At 42.3% G+C, this 24,328-nt stretch overlaps 1 protein-coding gene across 1 annotated transcript in view; it reads left to right on the top strand.

Moving 5' to 3' along the window:
• Positions 1 to 24,328, top strand: part of UNC80 (unc-80 homolog, NALCN channel complex subunit) — a 140,509-nt gene that overhangs the window by 59,598 nt on the left and 56,583 nt on the right. Inside the window, exons 24-31 of the mRNA XM_067298502.1 lie at positions 3,033 to 3,168; positions 5,550 to 5,683; positions 9,412 to 9,577; positions 13,127 to 13,330; positions 14,881 to 14,981; positions 18,474 to 18,671; positions 20,773 to 20,880; positions 21,615 to 21,753. Coding sequence (XP_067154603.1) covers positions 3,033 to 3,168; positions 5,550 to 5,683; positions 9,412 to 9,577; positions 13,127 to 13,330; positions 14,881 to 14,981; positions 18,474 to 18,671; positions 20,773 to 20,880; positions 21,615 to 21,753 — 1,186 coding nt within the window. The remainder of the gene's footprint in view (positions 1 to 3,032; positions 3,169 to 5,549; positions 5,684 to 9,411; positions 9,578 to 13,126; positions 13,331 to 14,880; positions 14,982 to 18,473; positions 18,672 to 20,772; positions 20,881 to 21,614; positions 21,754 to 24,328) is intronic.

The raw sequence follows: 24,328 nt of genomic DNA, 5'->3' as shown, positions 1-24,328 counted from the left end.
GTATGTAAAGTGTGCCTTGGTATGATTTTTTTTTTTTTTTTTTTTTTTTTTTTTTTTTTTTTTTTTTTAAATTAAGGCTATCCATTTCAAGTATAGGCCTTGCTAGCCCAGGCCTGAGAGGTAGAAGAATAGAAGATGTCTCTACTCAATCTGAGGACATTGGAAGGGCAATACTTGCAAGGAATCTTTGATTTTGGACACTTGAAAATCAGGAAAATTCACTTTTCTCTCCTGTTTTCCTTTCCCTATAATATTACTGTGAAAAATGTGTTGTGGTCTCTGGAAATGAGACTTTCCTGTAATCCTCACTGTATACCTGATGATTTAGCATGGTGCAGCATGTAAAGAATGGCACCTATAAAGAACTGCTAAAAGTGAAAAAATATGTATCATCATTCTCCCTAACTCTCAGTTATATCCACAATGGCACAAATTGACAGTATTCTTTTAAAGTGGGGATTTTGTATTGCAACTTGTTGTTTCTTATATTTTAACTCTTCTTTTATTTTTTGTCCCCTCTTGGGATCTTTTAAATAAAATATGCTTTTCTCTGACAAATGCCAATTTCATTTTATGAGTTTCAAATAGAGCAGAACCATCGTTCTCTTCCCCTTAGTTCTAGTAGCATTATAAGGCATATCTGGATGCATTCTCCACTCCAGGGGTGGCCTGTGTTTGTTAGCTGCTCAGCCACACCCCAGAGGGGAGAAGCATCACTTTTATCTCACTCTAAGACAGGAGAGGATTTGGAGCATAGTCTTTACTATGCAGTTTTCTTCTTTTTACTGCACCCTTGAGAGGTGCCCTGCTGCCCACTAGTGTTCTGTTTCTCCTCCGTGGAGGCTGGGACAGTATACCTACCAAGAGCACCGTCTGCCCCACACGGCTTCGTGCTTCAGGGTTGGTCTGCACATAGCACTGCTGAGGTACACTCCTTTGTATTCTTTGAGTGTTGGGAAAGGCTGGTCCTCTGGCTCTGCTTTAGCCTCCCAGAAGCTGTTTCAGATGAAGCAGGCTGCAAGCACAAACGACAGCCGCTAGCTAAGCCTGTAGGGCTAGAAACCTGCAAACTGTACTCCTCAGACAGCTGCTTTTGTTGGCTCTGATCAGATTCCAACCAGAGTGGCTGAACCGTGAAGAGAAACAACTTTCAATTGCTGTGGTAACAGGCACCTGCTGCAGAACGTGTTGCTATTTTTGTGTGTTAACCTGCTCGTCTTACTACAGACAATATCAGCATGCTGGACAGAGTTACTGTGCCCACACATACCTCGCTAAGCAGCTCCAGTATCAAGAAGATGGTATACCGCAGCCAGCCCAACTCTGCTAGTTCAGATGAGGTCCCAAAGCTGATACTCAGATACACAGTATGCAGAAAGGTTGGACCGGATCAGCTGACCCCAGGTTGCATATGCTGTACTTTTATGCCCCAAGCTACCAGAAAATTCTTCTCAGCACTGTACAACACCATCTTTGGTGCTTTGTGGCAGCAGAGCTGCTGCTGTGAAAGGAAGATCCTTGGAGAAAGGAAAAATAATGTATTAGTCTCAATGCACTGAGACCTTGTTCTGGTTTTTTTTTTTTTTTTTTTCCTTGCAGTCAACCAGGTTGGAAATCTTTGCTAATTATGGTGATCTTTATTTGTCTGTTGTTACGCACATATTGTGATGTAGGGTGCCATTGTAGAAGTTTAGTGAGACAAAGAAGGAATGTAAAACCTTCCTTTCCCACCCAGGTCCTTTAACTCAACCTCCCCAGTATCCACCAGAGAATACCAGTGGTAAACCCTTCCCACACTAGGTGAGATTTGGACTGACCCTTAAAGTGATGAGCCTACTGAATCATGCAGTCTCACTTGTGAGGCTGTCTTTTTGAATGATAGACTGGTCAGGTTAGTCTATCATTCCCTTTGGCTGTTTCAGTTGAGAGGCATTTTCTTTTTAAGTGTGGCATGCTATCCATTTGCTGGGAAACCAAGGATAATTCATGCAGACAATACATACTAGAAATTTAGTGCTCATTAGATAGGATACTGTGGGATTATGTATGATTGCTTTAATATTAGTGTAGGCAACAGAGCATAAATAATACATGATAAATTACTCCTTTGGAGAGAGGCAAGCAGAGCATTTCTTCCTTAAATGACTGAAATGAGCAAAAAACCCATGAGGGGTATAGAGTTTATTTAGTAATGTACAGGTTCACAGATAACAGAGTTTGGCAGCTATTTGCATCATCTCTGAAGCGTCTTAGTAGGGAAGAATTCTTCTTGCTAACACACCCTTAGCTGCAGCTTTGCTGACAGCATCAATGAGGGCTGTTTACATGCTGATAATGATGCTGGTAAACAGCCGCGAATGAACAATCAAAACCCTTCTAGAGAATGCAACTGTATTTGTTGGAAATCTGTCTGTGCTCCTTATGCAGATCTCCTTTACACCATTACACATGTATCTTGCAAGCTTTCTTATGCATATTGTGAACTCCTTGGAAAGTACATCAGGGAGTCTCCCCTTTAAAGATGGAAACAGGCTTTCCAATGGGCATGCAACAATTTTGTGGAGGAAAGAGGGGGTGGTTACTGGCTTCTTAAGTCACAGGCTAGTTTCTTAAATGGAGGATATATATTCCCACTGTAAAGCCTTAGCAAAAACCTGGTACACTTATCCTGAGTGGAGAAAGAAAAGTGGAAGAAATTCATTCAGAATAATGAGCAAATCTCTTTCTGCCTGTCAGTGTGCTGGCTTGCTTTTTTTTTTTTTTTTTTTTTTAACCCCCAAAAATGTGCTTAAAAATCCTCCTAAAATTTCACTGTTTGCAAATTTGGTTTAAAAAAAGGAGGAGGGGAATAAATACTTGTCCTCCCTTTCCCCACTATACTGTGTTTTGCAGGCAATAAAAATAAAGCCAGGACATTCTGTTCTGGGTGGAACATCTCTGTAGCCTGCAAGAAGCAGAGCTCTTGACCACCAGTGAGGTATGCTGAAATTCTCACTTCCTTGTGCTTTCTCTTTCTCCTTTCCTGTCCACAGGCAATTGGCATCCGCCTCAACGAGCTGTGCCATGCTGAGAGTGAGAGCCCTGCCAACTTGCTGGGCCTCATTTATGATGAGGAGACCAAGAGGCGCTTGAGAAAGGAGGATGAGGAGGAAGACTTTTTAGATGACAGTAAGGAGACTCCCTTTACTACAAGAACCCCCGCTTGTAAGAACCTCTGCTTTAGGAGCACTTAATTTTTCTTCTCTTTTCATCCTCTTGCCACCCAGCTTTATTTCCCAGTCCCTCACCTCCACCCCAGCTTCTTCCCCTGTTCTTTCTCTGCCTGGCTGTACAACATGGCAGATAGCTGGCAGCACCAAGAGACTTTGAAAGAAAAGGGGGCAAAACCAGGCAGTAAGTTGCAATTCCTGTATATCAGCAACTGCAATTATAAGCAGGGCAATAATTTATTTCTTGGGTCTTGCTATCTACCTGACTGCCAAAAGTTGTCCAGACTCCCATTCTTCCCAGTTATCCCTGCCAAACTATTTTTGTAAGATCAGCTGCTTTTGTGTTTCTTAACGCTGAGGAGTCATCTCCCCACCTGATGTGAATTGGCCCAACTCTAAAAAAGGCTTTTAAATCTTGACTTCGGTTTATCTGCCTGGTTCTCAGGCAAAAGTATAGCACAGTGTTATAAAAACCAGTATAAAACACATACTGGTGAAGGTGGTAACACGCATTATGTCCTCTCCAGACATCATTTGTATACATCTGTGTGCTGTAATGTACTGGTTCCTGTGTACATGTACTGCTGTTCACCATTGGATGTAGTGTGCTAGCACTGTTTATGTATCTACTGGTCTCTTTTTCTCACGTTCTGTATTTGTTCTTATCGCTGCATAAAGGCCAGCTTTGGGTTAGAGGGGAGAGATGGGAAATGACCTCGAGATGGGGTATTGGCCCTAAGCTAGATCTTCACATGTGTCATTTTGTGGGGTGCCAGTGTTAGCAGGTACATGAGTCTGGGTAGCTGTGCTGCATACTTGATTGGCCCTTAAAGAGATTTATCCAAAGTAGGACCATGCACTGGAAATTTTCCCTCTGCTGCACCATGAATGACTTCTGAAGATGAAAAAGAACTGCGTTTTCATGGTCAAGAGACAGAATAGGCCGTCTCACCCCTGCTCACCAACTGATACCAGGCACTCCTAAGTGGATGTGGAGCTGCTTAGCAGGGTGGTCTAGGACAGGACAAACAGAGAGAACAGGCTGTGGTCTAGAAAACCGAGTAAAAGCTCAGGGCTTTTCTGAAAGCCAGGGTCTGAAGATAACCATTCTGCATTCTTTCAGAAGGCAGAGATTCTTCCAAAAGCTACCCTGAGCCCTGCAGGGGGTGGACTGAGGAGCATAAAATATGCAGCTGGATATTTCATTACCCTGTACATTACATTTGTATTTGAAAGTTCACATTACTTCAGTCCCTACAAAGCCCATCATCCATTATGGGTAATGTGTGCAGAGAAGTTAGCAAGCATCAGAAAATTAATCTGGTTTGATCCCTGCAGTGTCCTCTCATTTTGTTTGATTTGGACTGTTTCTTTTTGAAAAGTAGTTAGATTAGATGTGGGGAGGGAAGCAAGCGAAAACACAAATCTCAAATGCATGTAGATGGTAACATCAGGCAGTATTTAAAAATGAGTGTGGTTAGTTGTTGTCACACCTAACTTTTTTTTTTTTTTTTTTTGCTTTCTGTTCGTTATCCCAAATAGTATTTTGCAAATATGTCAAGTCTTGAAAATGCTTCATACTTTTCAAGGTTGGAATGGCATTAGAGCGTTATATGGGTTGCAAACTGTAGGGCTTTTGAAGCTGATTGTTTAGACTAATTTGAAGCAAAGGCTAATATGTGTGTTTAACTTCAAGTATTTGATTATCCCTCTTTCTCTTCGTCCTTTGTTTTAAGTTAAGTATTTGAATGCATAAATTGAATAAACAGCTTGTTGTTTTTTTTTCTTGATTATCTCTCAATGGCACTTGGATTCTGTGCACATATAAAGGAGCCTGATTTCAGAGGAAGCTGTCTTTTTCAGCTGTCAGGGTAGTAATTAATAATAAGCATAGTATCTCTTTGCTGACTAGTCATAACTCTGTATGTTTTGAGATATTTCTCCTGTTTTAAACTGGTGCTTTTTCAGAATTGCAGTAGATTTGGCTGAATGCAAAACTGTAAAAGGACAAAAAGGTATCTGTTTCTTAACCTGTATTAACATTAAATGAGAAGGTGTATACAGAATGCTACAAGATCATGTTATTTTAGTAGACACTTCAATAATGATACAGTATACAGTGTGCTGGTACTATAGCATGTGCTGGTAAATACATGGACTGATATTTGTGTGAATCTGTTCCTTTTAGTGTAGGACAAGTAGCATAGGAGTCTAGATTTTCCTTTTTTTTTTTTTTTTTAATGCAACTTGCATTGTGCACCATATGTGAAAATGTCCATCACCTCTTGGTTCCAGATGTGGCATAATCTCCTTGCTCACCACAGAAATATTTTTTCACAGGCACTGTGAATCCTACCAAATGTTGTTGTCCTTTTGCACTGAAAATGGCAGCCTGTCAGCTCCTCCTGGAGATAACCACTTTCCTCCGAGAGACCTTTCCTTACATGCCCAGGCCACGTACTGAGCCTCTTGTGGTAAGTGGAGTATAGAAATTGGAGAGGGAGAGGGAGGCATTCCCATGCAGCCTTTGTGCTCTGTGCCTCTCTTAGGAGAGGTAGGCGGGGGAAGTAACCCAGGTGGATATCTGATGCAGAGAGAAAAGAGCCACTGTCTGATGAATATGGAAGATGAGGAGGGCACATTAAATGGATTGATTAAGGACGTAAGCAGGCTTGTAGACTGGAGAAGCAGAACGTGCACTGGAAGTCCAAGAAGGTTTCAAAATAGAGCGGAGGGCAGTAGATGGATTGGGAAACTGAATGTTGGGGACCTGAGAGGTGTGGGAGGTGGACTACAGCAGATGACAGATCAAGTGCTACAGAGCTGATTAGGAGGGCAAGTTGACAGAGACCTGAAGAGGACAGTCAGGGGAAGGATAAGAGGATGGCTTACAGAGAATTTGCTGGAGCTCAGTTCAGAGTTTGCAGATTTGGGCCTGGGTTAGACAACAGACTTGACGGGACTGGGGGAAGCAAGGAAAGAAAAAAAGGCAAAGAGGACAAGGAAGGAAATAGGCATCCATGAGACTGAGAGAGGCACAGGCAAGTGCTGGCATGAGTAATGAACTAAACTGGTTAAGCGACAACTAATTTTGTGAGTAGCAGCACCCATGAAACCTGACTTCCTATGGCTCCTTCTTGTACAGATTTTCTTATGTCTAGTGACGTGGTTTAACAGTGCCTTCAGCCTGTTGTTTCACAAAAGGCACAGACACTCAGGTTATCTTTTGTCAAATTGGGTTGAAAGTGGCCAGAGCTTCAGAGGTGATAAGGAGAACAGAATGAAATGAGGACTGTATGTCAGACAAGCAGTATGATCTTTTAAGCTTCATTTCTTTAGGAAATCAGGCTTAAAAAATTACAAAGGAAGAATGAGAAGTTGATTTTCCATGTGAAGCTAAAGAAAGATTTAGCCCCACCATTCTGGTTTTTATTAATTAGGATGACAGTTGTGCTTGACAGGCTGATGGCTGGATATTGCTGCAATTAGGGTCTGAGACTGGTTTCCAAAGTCTGGACTAGACCTATGATGAAGTGACCCAGTCCCGAGATGTGCAAGAAGGACAATTTTAAAAAGGAGAAATTCAGAAGGAGTCTTCATAAACACTTCATTGATATTTTCACCATGTAATAAATGACTGTCTCCAATAGCAGGATAATAGCAGGGTTTAGAATTCGTTTCAGTAAAGTAGTTAGGCTCGGAACTAAGAATATGTTGGGTAATTAGGGTCAATAGGAATTTGTGCCAGACAGCAATGAAACTGATTAATAGCTTTTCAGACTCATCTCTGGGAGAGAAGGAGGAGGAATTATTTTGTGACGTGTAGGCAGAATAAACCTTAAGACCATATTATGCAAGAGCCCATCAGAGAAAATGACCAAAGAGCGCTGCTTTTAACTTTGTGCAAAGATGCAAAAAAGAACTAACAACTCTCCAGATTAAAAAGTGAAGTTTCTGTATTTATAGACTAATGGGAGTCTCTCCATATAAGAAAAAGCTGGCTTACTTGCTTCCTCTTTCAAAGAGAATCAGGTACATAAGGTTACAGACAATGAAGCTGAAATTCCAGTAGAGCAACTGTCGCTTCTGTTGCTGTTTGCAGGCAAACCTGACTGAGAAGTTCGTCCTGAGTCATGCCTGAACGTTCCCCTGTTCCACAGATAGGAACACAAACTTACAGCAGTGGAGAACTGATGCATTTGTTACTGAACTAGCTGTGATCAACCATTTTAAGTACGCACAGTTTAGTCCATTCCAGGCTTGCCCAGCTGAGGGCATGAGCACCCCCATACCTCTGTTTCAGTGAGATGCACAGTCCGGACTGAAACTCCAGCCAAAGCATTTTACTGAAGCTGGTAGAGCAGATACAAGCTCACTTTCCATATGGCTGCACCTGATGAATACATTCTCTTGGAGCCTCCTGCTCCCACAGTAGAGTCAGACGACTGCAACATGTCATTTGCTATGGTACAAAGTCATTCATTTTAGCTCAAGCAGTTGCTGAAGATAGAGCCCAGCTAACTGTGTGCTGAGGAGATGTATTTCATTCTGTCACTTAATTTGCGAGGGCAGTAATTTCCAGTGAGAGCGTGCTGACAAACAGCTGGGAGGAGTACTGTATTTAAACAAACTCCAGCAAGGGGAACCATACCCTAGCGATATAGCTGTACTGCTATGGTGGCTCAGCTTATGAGTGCTAACTTATGAAGCTGCTATAATTTGGTCAGGTTTGAGGACGTACTTTTATCCTGAACTGCTTTAACATTTGTTTCACATCCTAAACTGTTTGTTAGATACATTTTAAACTATTTACATGGAAATTTTCAATGCCAGAGGGATTGCCAACCATTATTTTTAGGTGCTTTTTTATATCCCAGGTTTGATTGTTCAGCAAAGTCAAAATATTTCCCTTATTCTAATCAACTGTTAGTTCTTCTGACAGGCCATTTGGGATAATTTTTTCTGGAGATGCAAAGTTGACTACAAATGGTTTGGGGCCTTCAGCTGGCATTAGGTGCGCTAGTATCAGCTAACCCATTTCAGCACAGTTCGGTCTACAATGTATGACTGCGAAAACTTTTTTTTCAATCCAGCTGTTAGAATAACAAACTTAGTCACTGTCCAAATAACTCCCAGTTACTTCTGTAGGAGTTTTGTATGCAAATTCCAGTATGAGATTTCTTGAGCCTGCAGTATTTTATCTAAAATAACTATTTTGGATCATTTCAGGCATTTTACTATTTGTATTCACCAACCCCCTGCTCTGTTATTTACAACAAGTAGCTTTATGCCATCTTGTATTTCAGCAGAGAGGTCTCAAAACTGACTGTCACCAATCAAAAGGCTCGAAGGACCTCTTAAAGAGCCTAGCTTTTTAACCGCATTTGCCAGTGTGGGAGCTTATGGTCTAGCTTTCATTTTTTTCTGTCTGTGGTTACAGAAGACAGATTATTATCCATAGCTTGTGGTGCTTTAGGACTTATGCTTTTTTGGAAGCTAGTATGTGGCACCATTAATGCCATTTCTGTTAATAGGAGAAAATAATGGTATAAACTAGTTTCTCTCTGGTGGGATAGTTTATTCCTCAGAATCCCATTTCCCAGAACTGAAATGCAGCCAACACTTTCCTTGCTCCTTGTTTCCCACTGTGTCTTTTCAGCCCAATCTGCACACAAGGAGCTTGCTCTGGGCCATGCTGTCATGGCTGTCACTGTCAGCTAGCTTTCTCTCAGCTTTTCTTTCTGTGATGAATCCAGTTGCAGTGCGTTCCCTAACAAACCACAGGGAAGCCTTTTGGAGTAGAGAGCTTAGTCCTTCCCAGACCTAATCTTCCACCAAACAACTTGGGCAACAGCTGCCTTTTACTGCCAGCTGCCCATTAGGGACCATTTCCTTTTTTATCCCTCGTGAGCCTGCAGACAGGGTGCCGGTTCGGTCAGCAGTGTTAACCAGGAATGTGTGTGGGTCCAGTTACTGACACCTGTTAACTCTTCCATCCTGACTGCGTTTACAGCATGGCTGGGCATGCTGCAAAACCAAAGAGTACTTGAATTGGAAAGTGTCAGGGTAGGTGGAGAAACATGTGACAGAGGTAAATTCTCATCTGAGGCAGTTCTTCCTGAAGCTGAAAGTCTGTGGTTGTAGGGAAAAGGATGGGGGCTCATACTGTTTGCCTGTCTGTGTGATCTGCATACTGCCACAGGATCTGGAGAGCTGCAGGCTGCGTCTGGACCCTGAGATGGACCGGCACAGGTATGAAAGAAAGATCAGCTTTGCTGGGGTTCTGGATGAAAATGAAGATTCAAAGGATTCCCTGCACAGCAGCAGCCACACCCTCAAATCCGAGGCTGGCTTCGAGGAGAAAAAAGGTTTGTCAGCACAAAGCGGCTTTTGTATTCCCAGGGCTTGTGGAGTGGCGCTTGATTTTATGTTTTCATTTGCATAAACTGTGTTAAAAAGCAGGCAGCCATGGAGTCGCGTGGCTTTGAATAATTTCTGAGATGCTTCTGGCCTTCAGGGTTCAAGATGGTAAATGTGAGAAGCAAAGACTTTAAATTTTATAAAACCACTGCTATGACTGAAACCAATTGAGAGCATTGCAATATTTCTAAAAAGGAAGATGCCTTATTTGAAACTCTCTCAGTGGAATGCTGTTACAAGCATCGCTATTTGATTCACTTTAAAAATAAATCAAAGGAGTTTTTATTTTGTATTTTATTCTGATTATAATTCTTCATTTGGGGAAAGCCATGGATAGGAGAGAAGACTGGAATCTTTCTGTGAAAATCTTTACCAGTTTGGAAGTCATGGCATCTTACAAAATTAGTGGTTGATCACTTGATCTCTTGAATTCTTTGCTACCACATTAAAAAAACCACACACCTGTGTGGCTTTTGACAGCTAGCAGATTAACGTTATCAACATACTGTATACTGTACAAGCAAACCTCAAGCTCACTGTGTTTGCTGAGAACAGCGGATTGTTTCCATTTTAAGCCATCTCATGCAAAGCTCACATATTGATGGTACAAGTGTTGCAATACACTATACAGTCATCGTTAATATTTGCAATTAGAGGCTGAACTGCCAGACAGTTATCTGTAAATGGTTCTCCCTCTAATGAGTTTTCTAGATGAACTGTTTAAATTCTGTCTCTTAATAGCTGCGTAAAAGTGCAGATGTTTGAATGATGATTTTGACAATTGTTCAAAAAGGATAAATGTTTGATGATTGTTTGAAAAGGATGGAGTCTGTGGCTAGTTATCCTCTAGGAATTATAATGTGTATTAATGATGCAAAGGAGCTTTTACTGGTATCAAAGGGCTTTGGATAAAGCTTGTGTTGTCTTCAGCTATGATCCTACCACAATTACTAGAGAAAATATTAAAAGTGTTTCCAAGATTCCTGTGGTGTAAAACTGCCTCCAAAATTGTGTGCAGCATGGGACAGTTCCTTCTGTGAAGACAGCTAGCTATCCGCCTAAGAGAGGTCAGCTGCATAAAATCATGCTCAGCCTAGGTCTTTGTACCCTTGGCATACTGATAGTCCAGAGAAGTACACCTCCTTATGTCTGACAATAAGGTCAATGGGATAAGATGTCTCTAACTGTTTAGATGAGGAAAAGTTTGGGGGTTGGGTTTTTGTTTTTTGTTTTTTTTTAAGATTGTTACATCAGTTACTTGAAATCACTTCTCAGCCTGTCAAGTAGCAGTCCCATCCACTGAAATGTTATCTGAGTGGGAGAATGCCTACAAGCACGTGGGCAAGCTGGAAAATGGTGGTGGCAGGCCTCTAACTATCCCATTTTCCTTAGAGATAGTGTTGACTTAGGCTTGCCTATACATGTTACTGTGCTACTGGCATTATCCAGAATTGAGTTATTTTTGCAAAGATGATAGTATTAACTTTCTGCATCCCTGACTCTGCTTAACTATGTTTCCCCTGCAGCTTCAGTTGGGTCTTTTCCCCCCTTCTCTCTTTTTCCTAAGCTGTCACATAGTTTTCCTTTACTAAAGCTGCCTCTTTACTCCATTTCAGGGTTGGGAGAAGTGACTATGGTAGGAAGGTTGAATCCTAATATACATTAACAAAAATGATTATGCAGTATTTTGGATGCTAAATAAATGCAAAATGATGCTATATTTCAAAATAATAACGATAATGCTCTTTTCTCTGGCCACAGTGTATTCTTCTGGGGATCTACTTGGGCCAAACAGATGCAGAAGCATCTTTTGTAATCTACACTTGTTTAGATAAGAAAATGTTGTTGTGTGACTGTAACTAAATTTTTCTCATCTGCAGTGATAGGTCTCTTTATCTCAACCTCTTTGATAAGTACTAATCTGTTTCCTTTCCGTTTCTTCCTGAGTGTTAAAAACTTTGCTCTCGTTGCTCACCCCAGGTGTGGCTTAACAGCTATCCAAAAGCTACGGTTTTTCTGTCTAGAATCTGCTCCAGGTAGGTCCGAAATATAGACAATTAAGCTAGGTAGTTACAGGCACTCAGAGGATCGTATTTACTATTTGGATACTAAAATGGAATTCTGCAGGCTTTGTGAAATATAGTTACAAGTGCTAAAATAGTTTGGTGTTTGGGGGAATTGAGCAGCTCTACTGAGCTTGGTCTGAACTGAATTCAACCAGTAGTGATTGCTAAGGGACTCTGCTTGGTCACTTGGAGGGAGATTCTCCAGTTGCTCGACAGTGATTTGCCCAGCTGATTCGTGAGCACTGAGGAGTAGCTCTCAAAACCTATCCCGCTGTCTTTGGCCAGGACATCGGTCACCAGAAATGGGAGTGGAGAGTGGGTTCTATAGGAATAGGGACTTCTCAGGAGTCAAGGCATGTTTGATTTTATTTTTTCCTATGTCAAAATACAATTCTTTTGAAATATTTAGCTTACCCATTTTATCTAAAAAGTTGTATCCTGTTCATTCTCAACCACACACCGAAAGGTGATCGATCACACATGGCCTTGCATGATTAGATCTGCAGTACAATGACTGAGTGTTGCAACATTTGGACTGACATACTGCCATGTACTGCCTTTGAACTAAGAGGAGAATGAAAGTGCAAACGGTTGGTGCTTTGAACATTGAACCATTTCATGTTTGTGCTCATCAAAAATGCAGAGTGTCAATGGATGTTGTTAATGCCTGAAAGCTGCTGATTTGTCTGAAGGAGAGGATCTACGTGCTCCTGTTTCCTCTAAAGCATTCTAATGATGAAGAGTAACATGCAGAGACACGGATTTATGCAAATCTTACTTCAAAGAAGTCTTGTGTGCTAACCTCATGAAGCAGACTACCCTTCTGCAGTTACACGTGCTGTGTGAATAAATAGTTGATCCTACTGCAGAGCTCAGTGGTGTTTAAAGAACCCAGGCCCACAGGAGGATAGATTTGTCCATGATGCCTTGTTCTTTCTTGGGATTCAGCCATCTATCCCTAGCAAGAGGTGATTCTGCACTAATGTAAACCCCAGGGGCTGGCAAAGAAAACTGCAATTTGCACCCATTGGGCAGAGACTGTTTCCTGGCAGGAGTTGATTCAAACTGGTGTGAATCGTAGATTTTCCTTGTCCACGTTTTGGGTTTCTGTTAGAGCAGCTGACTCTACTTGCTGATGGTTGAACCAGGGCTAAATCCATATACAGACAAGGCCAGAGGTGAGGTACCCGGTCTCCAGAAAAAGAGGTTCTGGACACATTTCTGTAAAACATCTTTACTGGCTGATTGACAGAGCTGCATTGGCGGTGGCTTTGGAGGGAGCCTCTGGCCCATATTCCTTGGTAGAAGAAAAAGCGCTGCAATACAGGCTGGCAGCAAAGGGTCGGGAGGGAAGGGAGGGCCAAGATATATATTTTTTTAAATGGGGAAAAATTAAGGGGAAAAAAGTCCTCTTTTATTCTTTTAATACAGTTCCCAGCAGGAAGATCAGGATAGGAGGCTCCCGCTTGCTCCAGATTAAAGGAACCCGCAGTTTCCGGGTGAAGAAGGGGGGTTCCCTGTCCAGCATTCGCCGGGCCGGCAGCCTAAAGAGCACCAAGTTATCACGGCAGGACTCAGAGTCTGAGAATGAGGAGCTGCAGCTGTCCCACAGCAGGGACACTGTCACTGATATAGGTAACTTAGACGAGTGGGTGGAAAGGGAGGGAACGAATAGGCAGGTTCTAAACTCTTGATGTGATTGCAGCAGAGCTAGAAATGACAAGAGACTCCCCCCAGCAAGCTAGTGAAAACCTGAAGCCCTCTTCATGGGCTGCCTGAGCTAGGGCCTGGGAGGAACAAAGTTCAAATCCTGCCGCTGGCGCCCTGGGTGCAGAGTTGGCTCCGTGCACAGGTTGTCAATTCAGAGCTCCGTGTTAGAGCATGAACTCTTGGAATGCTGGTGTCTGCCAGCCAGACGCATGCTGACTTTAGGGGTGCACGTGTGTGTGTATATGTATATATGTATATGCACACACATACTCCTAAATCATGTGATGTAATGAATATGTGAGGTCATATGCACATATGATATTTTATTGTCCATATCAACAGATAGGATATATGTATGTACAGATATGCGCTTCATATTCTATGTAGCATATGATGTCATAGGCATGTCATATGACATATAAGATAGATATATTCCTATATGTAGAATGCAACATTTATGTACATATTACATAGTATATTTCTACATATTGGCATATATATACATTTTTACATTTTAAAGATGCTTTCCTTAATCTTCAAAAAATGAATCTCCATATATTTATCTTTTGGAAATCAAATGTACATCCTGTCAAAAAAAATCTCCATCACAGTTGAAATAAAGGGGCTCCTCCTGTTAGGGGTGTTAAGCAAAAACTGAAGTTTGGATTCTTTGGCAGCTGAAACAACCTACCAAACCTGATGGTCATTTTTGTGTTGCCCAAAAGTTACTTCAGTAGGTAAACATAGAGAGTGGGATTGCCTGTTCTGTAGACTTTGACAGGTCACAGTTCACTTAAAGAAGAGAAAGAAAGGACTAACCAGAGTTAGTAACCCATTAATTAATTAATCCATTAATAGCATTAGTGTTAGTATTACAGCAAGCCCATAGATAATGAAATGGCTGCAGGAAACACAGGGATCAATGTAGTCCCCAGAGAAATTTGTCCCTTGCCTAAGTTCTTTAGAATTAGTATGCTAGAATCAGGATTTTTTTCCCCTTTCATCCCCGTGTTGTTAGCAGTTTCCATGGGCACTTAAGAGTGACTTTGCCCATTGGCATTTCTAGTTGGATGCCACTTCTGGTTGGATTTTTGTTGTCATTTTAGCCACAGAGCCCAGTCAATGCAGATCACTAAACCAACCATTTGCAGCATCTGAAGGATGCAAAGAATTTGTTTCCTGTTGATTTTATTTTACCTTCTCCCCTTTCATTAAAGAAAAATGTGGGGAGGGATCAGTGTTTGCTACTGACAAGATGGCCTGTGAGCTGCATATGAGAGGTTCTTGTAATTGTCAAGCCAGCACAAAACAAAGATTGGTGAGGGGTGTCCAAAAGCAGTCTTTCCAGTGTGGCATATTCTGTGTACTCTGATCTGTTTCCACAAGGCTGGCCTGGCTTACAAGTGCTGTCCCTAGGCTTTAAGCACATAGGGAACAATAAAAGCAAACACCTTTTGGGTATTTTTCTTTTGAAGAAGGGAGCCCTTGGAGCGCGAGCGAACCTAGCATTGAGCCCGAGGTGCTGAGCAACACAGGCACGGAGGAGAACTATCATCGGAACATGTCGTGGCTGCATGTAAGTATGGGTCACTGGCGGTGCTCTCGAGGCTGGTGTTTTAAGTAGGAAAACCTTTGTGCTGGCAATGACCTGATCAGAATCTCTGCTTTCGTGATGTAGCATCAAGGATCTCAAGCGTAAGTAAGCTGCAACCTTTGGAATTTGGATGTTCGCTAACTGCAAGCATCTTAAATGGAGAAAAACTGGAGAGTTTTTGTCTTGCTCCCTCTGTCCATTTCATGTATTTAGTTTGTAAGGGACTGTTTCTCACTAGGCATGCAGGGACAGCCATGCTATCTCAGCTGAAAAGTCTGTTTGGTTCAGTATTTTATTTCCAGCGTGGCTAGTAGTGAATAGTTCAGGAAGAGTAATAGAATGGGTTATAGCATGACTTTGTCTCCCAACTTCTGCTAAATGGTATTTTAGGAGCTACTTGAGCTGGAAGTTCTGTTGTGACCACTATGTTTGATAGCTATCAAAATATTTTTCCTCAGCGAGTTTGTCCAAGCCCTTTTTGAGCCAATTTATATATTTTTGTCTCCATGAAATCCTATGGCAATGAGCTTAATTATGCACCTTGTGAAAAGAAAATACCCTCAGGACATTTTATTTGATTACATTGAGTGCCTTCTATAACAATGTCTAACCCAGCAGAGCCTTGGGTAGTTTTGACTCTGACACATGTATGTGTTTCTGGTATTACTGTCTGCACAACTCACGGTCTTGGGGAGGGAAGGGTTATTACCCCCATTTTACAAGATGACAAACCAAGACAGATGTGCAGGGACATATCTACTCTGCTCAAGAAGTAGTGCAAGATGTAGTGCAGCTAGTGGATCCAAGTGGTGCAGTACTATATGAACATGCCACGTGCTTTTGGAGTACAACAGTGTAAATGTGATTTGCTCTTACAGGGCCTAAGACATCTATTTTGGTGATCTCTGTACCCATGATTTAGACATGCCATAAGTCAATAGGACCCAGCTGGGCAAGTCTACACAGTTAAATCCAGTGTTAGATGAGGGCTGTACACCTCTACCTCTGTTGCCTCATGACACTCTGTGATGGTGCAGTACAGTCAGTGTGCCCTTGTGCAAATACTTCCCAGAGGAGGTGGACTGACTGCATGTGCACAGACTGATTGTGTCCTGCACATACGGATGCCTCCCAGTAGTTTCTTTTGACTCCTGAGTTACCTTTGGGAAAGAAGACTGCTAAGAATGACTCAGTACCCTCCCCTTTCCCCCAAGTATTTCATGCAGCCTGCTCTGAGCTGCCGCATTTCTAAGGCGCATGGACAAGAACAGACTGAATCCGATACTGCGATGGCAGAAGCTGCTCTTGATAGCTGTCTCTTTTGGGAGAGGGTGTTTGATTACCTCTTCATGGGCATATAATCAGATATGTGCTCATTGCATGGTGGGAGGAGGGCAACAGAGGGCTCCCATCAAGATAGTGACTGTGGCTGGACAATTTGTTCAGTCCATCTCCTGCTCCTCAAGGGAGGCCACAGGAAGGAAAATGGGCAAGAGCTGACCCCTTGGGCTGGACAGTTGTCGTGGTGGGTTGCAGACAGCCCTCAGGCTGTATTTTGAGGATCCACATCCTGAGTGATTTGCCTTCAGTCATGCAAGGAGTTTGAGGCAGGCCAGGGAACTTGAACTTCATGTGTCCCAGGCTAGTTCCTCAGTCCCTGGACTACTCCACTTTTCTGTCACTTCTCTAAATGTTGCTGGCAACGATTACACCTCATTTGAAAATGCCAGTGTACTAGGCTGAGCATGTAGATACGGGAGTGTGTACTAGGAGACATTGCTAGAGGATGAAGGCATTTCCCTACCTAGTGGTTAGGATAGGACATGGTGCTTTTGCTTGGTGTGGGAGGATATATGGACTCATAAAAATGAGGCATAAACTGGAGGAAACTTGAGCTATTTCTCTCACTTTGCATGTGATTAGCCTGCATATGAGAAAGGAAAATTTGAAAAATAACCTGCTCCAGTTAATGCCACGCAAGTGCCAACATTGCATGCGAATTTTCTCTTTTTGCTCCTTGGAAAGAAAGTGTAGGTGGATGGTAACTAAAACTGCAGCAAAACAAAAGCCTGTTTTATTTAATGGCCATTAACAGACCACTCAAAAGGATCACTGGTTCCAGTTGCATGCACCAGCATTTCCTTTGTCTGACCTTCACAGCAGCCCTGAGCCTGGTGTCCTCACTCCATGGCAATGCTCATAGCAAGTGTCCAGCTGAGACTGGGTAGAGGCTATGCAATGCTGATCAGATGTGCACCATTTGCACACTGGTATGCTGCAGCACTGGTGGCTTGAGTTATTCCTGAGTGACCCCCAAATAATGTGGGGCCCGGAATGGGCAGGCAAAGACAAGAATCCCATATATGCTGTTTAGATTTGTTTTAAATTAAGCTTGTGACTTTTTTGGAAGCCTGAATATTTGAGGGTTGGCAGTGATGTGACTGCCTTACTTGAGGGAGCAGGTAGATTGCAGCTTCACAGACAACAAAGGCATGGAAAAAGTGGAATAGCCTCATTCTGGTGGTTCTGGGTATTTCCTCACTAGTTTGTGAGATGAAGAGAAGGGTTCAAAAAGGCCAGTTATGGCTGACATGACGGCTTGGGGGTGCCTGTGTGTTTTCTTTAGAGTGCTGCAAAGTGGTTGTGTTTGTGTGTGACCTGAAGACCCATGTATGAAAGAGCTGCTGTCCTGAGCTCTGCTCCTCTAGGAGGGAACCCTATGAGTTATGTCCAGAAGACAGTCACTGAAGTGTAGATCTACCCAAGGTTGCTTTTAATTATTTAGTTTGGGGGTAATAGCAATGTGTCTGCAGCAAAGCAGGGCTCAGTATAGATAAATGCCCAAATATTTACTGTGTTTCTTAGATGGGTTTTGCAGCACTCTGCTGCCGTATGACAACACTTCTAGAGGTAGTAACTGAGCCAGCTAACATGAAGTTAGGCTGGATGGTCTACCCAAGCACAGTGAGGGAAGCATACACATGACCACTGGCACAGCTTATTCCTGCTTGAGAGCATGTCAGGACATTTCTGTTTCCTTTCCATAGAGGAAGCCTACCCCAGAACCTGGTTGGGTTTGCTACTTACTAATGATGATTGTGTTGTTGACATTTTCCAGTCTAAGCCGTTGTCTCAGAGTTGGGGATACAACAGCTTTTCCACAAACTGAGGGAATACTGTTTCCTGCAGCCTTAGTCCTGCCGCCAGCCAAGCATACAAATCTGCAGCAACTCTGACTCACTGACTGCTTTGTTAGCTAGCCAAGCCTGGCATGTTTGTAAACTACTTACAAGCATGGAGCTCAGCACAGCCAGCCACACCTTTTCAAAAGGCTGTGTTGAGCTCCATGCCTCCCCAGCTAAGCTGTGGAAAAATTAGCTTGACTGTCCCCATCACTGGCTGCCCTGTGGAGTTCTCTGTAACTCCCATTTCTGTAGGTAACTCTCCTCTTTTTTTTTTTTTTTTCCTTTCAAGGTTATGATCCTGTTGTGCAACCAGCAAAGTTTCATATGTACCCACATTGACTACTGTCACCCCCACTGCTACCTCCATCACAGCCGGTCCTGTGCTCGTCTTGTCCGGGCCATCAAACTCCTGTATGGAGACACAGTGGACTCTCTCCGAGAAAACAGCACATTGAACAGCATGGCAAGAGGCAAAAAGCAAAAGGAGGTGAGTAGATGACAAAAGCAGGGGGGTTTGTTTGTTTGTTTTTGTCCAGGCAGGGCATAATTGCCATCAAGGACTGCATAATGTACTCAAGCAGGGTTCTTTCATGGCAAATGGAACACAGTACTTCACAAATGCAGCTCTGCTGTAAGAAACTATTAAGTCATTTAGCATTATGGAAGGAATGTAATCTGTATTGATTGAGTACAATCTTGGTTACTGTTAAGGACATTTAAAAGCCTAAAACCTCACCTTAATTTTAATGTTCTTGTATGGTGTCTACTTTTCAGCCCCTGGAGTCTAGTCTCTTTCTTTGTATGTTCTTTCTTGTCCGTTAATAAAATTACTCTTAAAGTTTTTATAAACTTTTGCATAATTTCTTTTTTTTAGGTGTGAACTCCCAGATCTATTCAAAGAATTATATACATTAGCTGCTGTCTTTAATGGTGCACTCTCTTTAGTGGCACACTTTTAATAACCAGTTCAGTGAGGTATTCAGACAAGATCGTGCCTTTTAGCCATATGGGTGGTCCCTTTGAACTTTTAACTTCAGTGGAAATACTTTTCTGCTTTCAGTAAAGCAACCAAAGAGTTAGCAAGCTGAATGATGTCAATTGCTAGTTAATACTTCTATATTCCTGATCACAGCAGACAGGCTACAGTTATTCTGAATGCTTGTAATGGTGGAGTCATTCAAAAACTTAGCAATAATACTGAAAGCAAAATGTTTGTGAAAGTCTCTTCAAGATTTCAGTTGGGTAAAGTGTCTATCATCTCTAAAAGTGGAAGATGAAGGAGTATGAGACAAGTTCATAATGTTTCTTCATCAACCAGTAGATTGTTTGTTTCCTGTCAAGTTAGAAAATTGAAGGATATTTGTATGGAACAAAACACAGAGCAGATGAAACAAAAGGTAATGATTCTGCTTTCTTGGAAACAGCACCTCCCATATAGTTCCTCTGGCACAGAAAAGCAGTGTATCATATCACTCTGGATATTTAGGAAAAGAGGCAGTCGTTTGCCCTGCAAAAGGCAGGCTTGAGATGAGCAGCTGGCGGTGTTCGTGAAAGGTAGCAAAAGAATAGTGTGCATTCTTGCATGCTGTTTCCTCACCAACTCTGAATTGCAAGGCAAAGTGATACATGTTTTGTGATCCATCAAGGCCATCAAACAACAGCAAGGAAAAAAAGAAATCAGGAGGCAATAAGGTTTCCTACAAACACGTGCTGTGTTTGTGCAGACCTCACTGTAGAAGAAGGATTGATAACATTTAGATCTTATCTAACTGTACACCTTTTCCCCGTGTTCCTCATGTTTTGGTGTTCTTCAAGTGCTGTCATGCTGTGGCTACCTGGGCACCATTTTCACATTTATCAGGGTTCCAGAGGAACCTCGCTTTTACTCTCACAGTTTGCAGTATGGAAGGCTGGAGATAGCTGCAGTACGCAGACATGGTCGTGTGCTCCCTTGGGGTTTGTGAATCCCCTGATAAATGGTTGCAGAGCCCCAGTGTTAAATAGCAGGCTACCAGCTTGGATAATTATTATTATCTACACTGTGGATAATGAACATAAGCGAGACTTGTCGCTGTCAATTCAATGCATGGCAGTCTGGGACAGCTCTCAGACAGGCATAAGCTCAGTTCCTGAAATATGTTGTCACTTATGTTTTCTGAGGAGGAAGAGAGGAAAAATGTAGCTAAGACAAATCAACGTTGTACACAGCAAACACCTCAATTCAGTGGTTTTGAGAAGGAAGCTGTGGACTCTGTACCCCTAACCTGCTTAAAGCACTGTTCTCCTAAAGTACATAGCTATGCCATCTCCGAAGATTACACAGTGCACATTCACGTTCCTCATTTGGTTTATTGGCTTCTGCCTTAATCTTTTATTGGGAAAAGCAATATTAAAAAGAGTACAAAATTGGTGAGATGCATCATCTTAGTGATGCTAGGCCTGTTGCAAGGCATGCTACACCTCTGCTACTGGACAGCTTCTAGTCTGTGGAAATTCCTCCTGTACATGATTTCCTCCCTTTCCAAATTCTGGAAAACCTAAATCTGAACTCTTTTTTTTATTTTTTTCTTTTCTTTTTTTTTCCCCAGTGCTCAGACAAGTCATGCTTGCGAACGCCCTCTCTAAAAAAGAGAGTGGTCGATATCAACTTGGAAGGGAAGAAGGACTCTGGAATGTTGAAATACATCAGGCACCAGGTATTGACTAGGCCATATGCTTGTTGGGAGGTTGATGCATAGATGTCAGGTCAGATTGTAAGAAGAAGAGGAATGTATATGGAGCTCTGAGCCTGTGTGAAGGAAAGAACTGGCATATCAGGTCAGCCCTACATGTTTCCTCCAACTGAGTAATGCTAAATTTAAGCCTCTTAAGGTGACCCCTGTCAAAGAAGCCTTTAAACACACAGCTCCATTTAATGGTAATCACTGTTTCTGGCTTCCCATAGGCAAACATGCATCAAATACTAAGTCTACAAAAATAAAAATAAAAAAAGTCCCCAAATATGTTTAAATATAAGCTGTCAGTTTACAGCAAGATGGAATAGTTTTCTTTGTCCTTTCTTGCTCAGTGTTCCTAAAGAAGCACAGGGCTGTTAGCAGGACTGTTCTTGGCAGTCTGTGAGACTTTCATGGATATATATCAGTGTTTGTGCACCACCTTGGAGGAGTTTTGCTTTCTTTTTGTCCTTTTTATCAATGTTTTGGTGACATGAGTGACTAGCGACAGACTCAAGGAAGTAGCTTGCAAATCCTTCTGTTTCAGTGTAATTTGAAAGCAACGTTCTTCTGTGGAGCATTAACTGAAATGTCTAAAATCAGAGGTTTTCAGTGGATAATCTGCACTCCAAAGCCTGGGTGAAATTACTAAGTGTATTATTCACTGTATATAGTTTGCCCAGCTCAATTCTGAGGCATGTCTTTGTTTTTTGCAGGTAATGAGCCTCTCCCCTGCACCTTTGTCCCTGCTAATCAAGGCAGCTCCTATCCTCACAGAAGAGATGTATGGGGACATCCAGCCCGCAGCATGGGAGCTCCTGCTCAGTGTGGATGAGCACATGGCTGGAGCAGCAGGTAAGGGAATGAAACCAGTTAGTGTGGCTACCCCTGCTGCTCAACTCACAGCAGATCTTAGGGCCTTGCAAGTCTGCTTTGTAGTGGAGGAAGTCTTAATGACATCAAGGTTTTTAGGGGGGCTATTTAGTTTTGAAAGACCTGTGCATATTTTTGTGCTCTGTACAAAAGAGGTAGAAGGATCAGGAAGGCAATCTGTCAAGCCCTGGTTGCAGCGGATGATTAGAGAATAAGCAAAATGGATATTTGTTTGGCTTTATAGGCAGAAGAAAAACAGCGATTTAATCTGTCCATAGAATTTACTGAAGTATTTGGTATTTTGCCTCCTGGAAATTGTTAGTACCAGCTGAGGGTTGATACAAAAACCAAGAAAGGGGATGAGAGTGGAACTGTCACAGCTCCTCTGCTGTGCTGAAAGAATATTTCTCATGTTGCAAGGAGACAGCAGCATTGCTCAATGAACAGTCTTGGTATTTATCTTTGTTTTACATTTTCATTTGGTACTAAATTGTGCAGATGATATTTGCTGATGACACATAGCTGGGAGGCATTTTTAAGAGAGGAAAAGATCAGATTACCATATACCTGTGAGTGTATTACCTTGAAAAAGGAATTCTGGAAATGAGGTGAGATTTGTTATTCCGACATGTAAGATTATGCCCTTGCAAACTAATATGAAGTTTTTCCTGTTACGAGCTTGTATCTTCTGCCATACAGAAGCAGAAAAGTTCAGGGTGTATCAGTTGGTCAGAGGATGACTGTGAGTTACCAAGCGTAAGTCAACTATGAAAACAACAAATGTAGTCAGGATGTGTCAGTAGAGATAGAAAGTATTAATATTGTTGTGCAACACATTGTACAATTACCCGAAACACAGTGCAGCCATGCACAATTCTTGCCCAAGAAAGAAACATTTAAATGGGACAAGTACAATGAAAGACTGGTAGAACAGGAGGCAAAATGAAGAACCTATATGATGAGGGTATTTATTTAATCAATTCAGGTGAAGGCTGAGAGGGGATACTGTTGCACTTCATAAATGCAGCAGAGCAGAAAGCAATAGACACCAGGCAAGGAGGAAGAATTATTTAAGCCATGGTGACATAAAGATAGTTATGAACTCTCTATGACTTCTTTCAGCTGGAAAACAGAAGATTTCTAACCACCAGAAAAGAGAATATCTGGAACAGCAAATGTACTCAGGTTTTGGAGTTTGTGAAAGGGATTGGATGTGACTCAGGAGGCTCCTTCTAGTCTTAGGGTCCTGTCTAAATGCTCACAGCCAGTGTGTGCTAATGGCAAGTGTTCAGAATCATGGGCCAGGCTCCTAGAAATCATGACAATGTCACACACACACAAAACACACATTACTTAAACAAAATATAAATTTAAGCAACTGAGTTTGTTTCTTAGCCAGTCTCCTGATATTTCAGAATTCTGCCTTTCTGTACGCCTGCACCTAGGCAAGTGGCTTAAGGACTGCGATCTTTCCTAGATTTGTGCATCTAAGGGAGTCACCACAGGAGTTTTTACAGTGGAGATTAAATTACAGGCATTTTTATCAAAAGCTGCTGACAATACAAGAGCTTTGAAGTGCTCCTCAGGCATCTCTCCCTTTTTCCTCACACTCCAATGTAGGTTACCAGTCCTTCATTTTCCCCTGATAGCTATGAATTCTGCCCTGAAGTCCATTATTCTACTCTGCATCTCATCTTCTGCATCAGTTCTGCTTTCCCCAGCTTTCCATCTGCTCCGCCAGTGCGCAGTGCACTACTTCTTCAGCTCACAGTTCTCCTGTGCCCTCCCCTTCACCTTTGCCTTTCCCAGGCCAAATGTGCTGAAAGGGAGAGAGGAGCAAAATAAAGAGGAGAAACAAGCTGCCTTAAACTCCACTCCTTTCCCCCCTTCAAGGTCCTTTTGGGGGAAGACTTTTGGCTGCTACTCTTCTCCTTTATCCAAAACTTATTGTAGCTCACAAAGAAGGGAATAGAGCTTTGCCATTCTCCCTGAGAAACCCTAGCTGACTGTGGGATACATCTTCCTCCCTCTCCCCTTCCTGTGAAGGGAGGATTAAAAACCGTTTAAAGGTCTGGAGTAGCCTTTTAGTTGCAAGAGTGATTTCAGCCCCAACATAAGTTGCATTCATCAAGGAGAAAGCATGAGAACTGGCAATGGTGCATGCTAAAAAGAATTGCTGCGTTAGTGTACAACAGCACCATCTACTGACCCCTTCCAAGGCTGTATTTCTTTTTTGGGTAGTGAAACCTCTCAGCGTGACCCACACTTTTAAATCAGGCCTGCTAAGACTTGACATAGTTGCACTGAAAACACCAAAGGGTAGAAAATTCTCTGAGGTGGTAAAACAGGAGGGCCCTTACAGATTTGGAGCAGGATTTTGGGGCAGAACTAAGAGCCTTTGAAGTGGAAAGCTGAACCTAAGCACTGAAAGAGCAGCTTTCTTGTTCTGCGGATGTTCAGACTGCCCCCATCAGCACGACTCTCATGCCTGGCACCTTCTGAATAAGTGTTGAGGCAAACAAGATGGCAAATGTCCTCTTTCTACTAGGGGAAAACA

This window comes from Apteryx mantelli, chromosome 6 (genome assembly GCF_036417845.1).
Source record: "Apteryx mantelli isolate bAptMan1 chromosome 6, bAptMan1.hap1, whole genome shotgun sequence".
In the NCBI taxonomy this organism is placed as follows: Eukaryota; Metazoa; Chordata; class Aves; order Apterygiformes; family Apterygidae; genus Apteryx; species Apteryx mantelli.
Note: the sequence above shows the minus strand (reverse complement) of the source record. Positions and strands in the feature narration are given on the sequence as shown.